Raw genomic sequence first — 5356 nt, forward strand, 5'->3', positions numbered from 1 at the left:
TGGGGAGTTTTTCACCCACCATAACTTCTCACCACACAAATACAGTCTTTGGACCAAAGAACGGTCCTGTGCACCCGCTTAACCTGCATGCATTCATGTATCTAACATTTTATTTGATGCAGGCTCATACTGGGGAAGCTGAGATGTTACATGTAAGCCCATTTTGCAGGTCTGTCTGTAATGCTTTCCTGATACCAAGAGGGATATTCCAAAGAACCAGTATGTGTAGGTTGAGTGTGCGCACAGGATCTTTCTTTGGTCCAAAGACTGTTTATTTGTGTGGTAAGAAGTCATGGCGGGTTGAAAAACTCCCCAGCCAAAAGTTTCTTGCTCACATGCCAAATTTTGTGGATAAACCATAAGTCCCTCTCTTGCAGGCTCCCTTGACAAGAGGGACTTTGTTAGGTTAGATGTAGAATAGACAAGTACATATGCAACTGACTCAAAGAATACAAAAAGGTCCACTATGGGATGGCATAAATAAAGTATGTATAACAATTACCGGATGCTACTTTGTATCCTCTATAAGGAGAGGTGAGGTGTGACACAATATATATATGTGTGTTGTATGATATATATTAACAAAAAGAATCCCAAATTGTCATGAGAATACCTTGAATAGATATCTTGAACACTTTGAGGAGATGATATCAAAAAGTGGGGAAATGAACAACAGTTCAGAATCATCCACAGTTATGTGATGATCATTTGAGGGAATTTCCTATGGAATGTGATGGTAAAAAGATGGTTGGAAAAATGGTAAACAGCTTCAGAGAAGCTGCAGCAATCTTTATCTCGTTATGTCGAGCGGGAATGCTGGGCTCAGCGCATGGTAATGCTGGTTTGACATCCGGGTACTTGAGTGATACATTAGGCATGGAGCAATCAAGATCCTTTAGGTTTTTATTCATAAACGGTGCTGAATGTCTCATCGGTTTGTCTTGACAACGTAAGTTAGACCCGAGAATCAGACCACTTGCATGGTTGGACGTCGACAAGGTGTAGGTGGAGGCGGGTCTCCCGTGCCGATCCTGAACAGACGAGATACCACAGTAATCTTCACTGGCACGAGCCTCTTCCTGCCTCTTCATGATAAGTCGATGATCGAGTAAGATCAATAAGCTCTTTGAATGTAAGTCGTTCCGCGAGAGCCGCCCAAGGGTCCAAGTTATCATAAATGTCGGGAATAACGCCAAACACAGGGTACTTTGAATCAACGAGGTCTCTGAACCTCTTATACAAAGTTTGCTGTGGTCCATGATTAGCCTCTCCTAACTAGTTTGTTGAGCAGCAGCCTTGAGGATAGCTGCCATATGCCCGTGGCATCCTTTTAATGATGGTAGTTGACAATGTATCAATTGTCCTACACAAAGTGCTTCTGGAACTTTTCCACGAAGGTTCCAGAACACTTTTCCACAAAGCCAGAAAAGAAAAATTTGGCTGTGTTCTGGCTTCATGGCCTCGTGGAAAAAAAACATATTTGAATGCTCTTTGCCCCTAGGTTCCACAAGACTGTGTGATACAACTCTGTGATTGAACTCTGAATTAAGGCCTCTTCATCTTCCCCTGTCATTCACCCCTTAATCGTTTCACCTCACTTCCTTATCTTATACCTCTGTCCTCCTACACCACGCTATGGCTCGAAAAGGACACCGCAAAAGGCTCAAACACCACATACATCTAGCAATTGATGGAATGAAACAAGCAGGAAGTTCTCGATTAGCTACTCTTGCCTTCAAGAAACATAGAGATGGTGAAAGCCTTTTCATAATTTGATGTCTTCAAGCAATTATCATCAACCACAATCTACATACAAACCAACAAGCAGCGGATCATGAGGAACATCAATTGGACGAGTCTGAGGCAAGGAGGCCATTATTAGTGATTTTGCTTGGGGCCTTAGAGTTTCATTTGGCAAGGGCAGAATCCATCAAGCTTGTACTACTTGGTCGCCGTCTACGAAACCTTGTTGAAAGCGAGATCGGTCAACTTGAAGAAGCCCTCAAGATCTTACAGTCCACTCGCTATGTGCAAGACCGATTACCACGTGGGCGTCAAGGTATCCGAAACGTTGCATTTCCTCACAGAATTTCCGAAGGCGGCGATCCATTCTTAACTATTGTGAGTGTTCAAAAGTGTATTCTAAACCATTCACCAAGCCTCAAAACTAATCACTATGTGACCTTTTCTTTCATGCCGTTTGACAAATAGGCTTGAATGACTCATGACCAATTTTGGAAATTAGTTACTCGGATTCAGGGTAGTCGTGTTTTTCAGAACCAATCGGACAATAAACAGCTTCCTGTAGCGTGGCAGCTGCTGGTGGCCCTAGCAAATTTGGGTACCTCAGGAAATGGGGGGGATGTCTCGCACCTTGCGTACATGTTTCACATATCAGGTTAGTGCCCTTCAGTGCCTCTACTTTCCTTCTATTCACAAAACTAATTACTAATATGTCTCGGTATAGAGGGAAGTGTCCACAATTGGACTAATCGCTGTATGTATGCCATCCTTCAAATGGAAAGCGAGTGGGTCAAGTGGCCAAACATCGAGGAACGCCGTGATCTAAAGATGAAGATACAGGGCAGTCATTTTAAAGACTGTATCGCTTTCATGGATGGCACACTGGTTCCACTTGCTTTTGCACCGGTTCGAAATCCAGAGGATTACTGGACACGAAAACAGTTCTATGCATTTAACGTCATGTTAGTATGTGACGTTAATAAGATCATCAGGTATTACAAACTTGGTTGGTGTGGATCAGCTCACGATCAAAGGGCTTATATGTCCTCAGCTGTAAGCTTCTCCTTTCATGAAGTACAATATCTATGCTGACATTTCTTTCCCAGATTTATCGTAACCCAAGTGATTTCATTTCCGAAGATGAATATCTTTTGGCCGATTCTGGCTATACAACGTCGTGTAGTGTCATCACGCCTTTTAAACGGGCACCTGGTCAACGTCTTCAACATCTCCAAGAAGCCTTCAATCAAGAACTTAGCAAGATACGAGTTATAATTGAACAGAGCATCGGTATGCTCAAAGGTCGATTCCAGTCCTTAAAAGAGCTCCGGATCTTGATCACTGGCCGTCGTAGTGCCCAGCGAGCAAACGTATGGATTCGAGTATGTATAATACTGCACAATTACACAACAACCAACGATGATCGATGGCATTTTGAGTTGGGTACAATCGAAGAAGGGCTCCTCCATACAGCTAGGCAAAGGAGACCGCCCTCGAATGCACCACTTCACGAAGATGATGTGCATCCACAAACTGCACGAAATGACACTCGACGGAGAGCTCTATTTGAACAATTTGTAGCAAACAGGGGAACATAAGGGGTGGTTTCTTTTTTCCTTTTGCTGAATAGACATGTTGTTCCCTTCTTTCGATCCTCATTACATACTGATTTTGTTTGAGTTCATTATACTTTGAAATGAAATACCCAACACACTACATCAAAGGTCAAAAAACTCTTCTATAAGATATCCGATGATCTCCATTCGATCATGTTGAGTATCAGTATCCAATAAGAGTGTCCTATTGTTTTTTCATTAGACACAAGGGACCCGGATGGATCCTGACCGATTCGAATTAGAAACAGTCAGGATCGCTTGTAATTCTAATTCGAGTCGCTAGTATTGATTCTGTGTATTTTAATACACATAATCTTTTTGGAATGCTTGTATATTAGGATCAATCAGTCATATATACCATTTTCAATACTACTAAAACAAAATAGTTGCATCTTGGTTACAAATTTATGTATTTTGTTTGAAAAGACAATCTAACAAAATGAGTATTTTTTGACAAAGATACTATTTTGAATCACCAAACCAAAATTTGTAAAATAAAAATCATCTTGTGTGAAAGGCAGAAGGAAAACATCAATTGCCGTTTCCCCGTTTGAAACGATTACTTGAAGATCTTTGATCTGATTTCTAATCAAAAGTTAACACGATTCTTTGAAAGCGATCGATCGTGTTAAATAACTGTTTTTTAACACAATCGATTGAATTAAGCGATCGATCGAGTTAAAAAACAGTTAACACAATTCATTGAACTGTTTGGTAATACTTTGGTAAATCGTAGATCTTCATCGATGTTATGTTTGATCCTTAATCCAGTGACAATATCTGCAATACAGTTAAGAAAATGAGACTTGTGGGTTTTGAAAAGATTGAAATTGAAGAATAAAACACTGTTGAACGAGATCAATCCTCGATAATTGATTTGTATTAGGATTGGGGTTTCTCAGATTCCTGAAAAGCACAAATTAGAATAAATGTCTTGTACTTATAAGCAGATACATCAAATTCAAAAACCTACAGTATTTGGAAAGACTTCAGCGGCAACTTCCTTCGCCTGCTCCAGAGTCAAGTGGTTTTCGGCCATTATTTGAGCAATGAATTTTCCTCTAGCAATTCTATAATCTATATCCATAGCCTGTTTGGTGCGCTTGAGATCCAACTGAGCTGATTCAACTTTCAAACCATGTAGTTGTGCATCCAACTGAGCCTGTTTGATTTGATCTTCCTTCGATAACAAAAGTCTAGGGTCGTCTTTGGGCTTGAAAATCGTTGCGAGCTCTTTGATTGCATTGCCAAGGCTGTCGGTTTTGAGACTCGATTTGATTACACTATCTTCAAGCTGATTGATGGATGACTTGACTGTTTCAGACTTTTGATCAAGCAACTCCTTCACTTTAGACTCCGCGCTAGCCTTATGACTGTAACGTTTTTTGACTGAAGGCTTTGTTGCCGATTCGGAAACGGAAGGAGGTGCAGTAAGATCAATTGTTGGTTTTGGGGTCTGCTTGGCTGACTCTTTGGGGATCAATTTGAGTGACAGATCTATTAATGATATTATACATAAAAATTCAGTGTGAGAATTGCAAAGAATGGTGTAGATACACGAACCTTCTGAGACATTATCATCAAGAAGACGCCTAAGGTCTTCATTAGAAATTCCAAGATCGTTATCAATTTCTGCTTTGGCCTGGAGACGGTGGTACTCTTGATTCGATGCTTCCGAGTGTTCATTGTCATTTTGGATGTCTAATTGGCTAGGCAAGCTACGTTGTGATTGATCTAAATTGAAATCATCCTCTAATCGTGTTTCATCTACATTTAACCCCAAACCCAAACACTCTAAAGAATCGTTCGGATTGTCCGGGTGGGCACTGTTGACACTCGCTAGCCTAGTTGCCTTGTCTCTTTGACCCATGACAGGCTCTAATTGCCAGTAATATTTGCATCTGGCCTCAATGTAAGCTGTATCGAAGGTTCATCATTGTAGTAAAACATTTAGAACAATGAATAATACTTACCATCAACTAAGACCTTCTTTCTCG

At 40.8% G+C, this 5356-nt stretch overlaps 1 protein-coding gene across 1 annotated transcript; it reads right to left on the reverse strand.

Moving 5' to 3' along the window:
- Positions 1–704: 704 nt before the first annotated feature.
- Positions 705–1259, reverse strand: MELLADRAFT_105501 (uncharacterized protein; the record flags this gene model as incomplete). Its single annotated transcript, XM_007408690.1, has 1 exon — positions 705–1259. One exon carries the CDS (start codon positions 1257–1259, stop codon positions 705–707), a length of 555 nt encoding a protein of 184 aa, XP_007408752.1.
- Positions 1260–5356: the final 4097 nt, after the last annotated feature.

Source organism: Melampsora larici-populina, assembly GCF_000204055.1.
Source record: "Melampsora larici-populina 98AG31 unplaced genomic scaffold MELLAscaffold_13, whole genome shotgun sequence".
Classification (NCBI taxonomy): domain Eukaryota; kingdom Fungi; phylum Basidiomycota; class Pucciniomycetes; order Pucciniales; family Melampsoraceae; genus Melampsora; species Melampsora laricis-populina.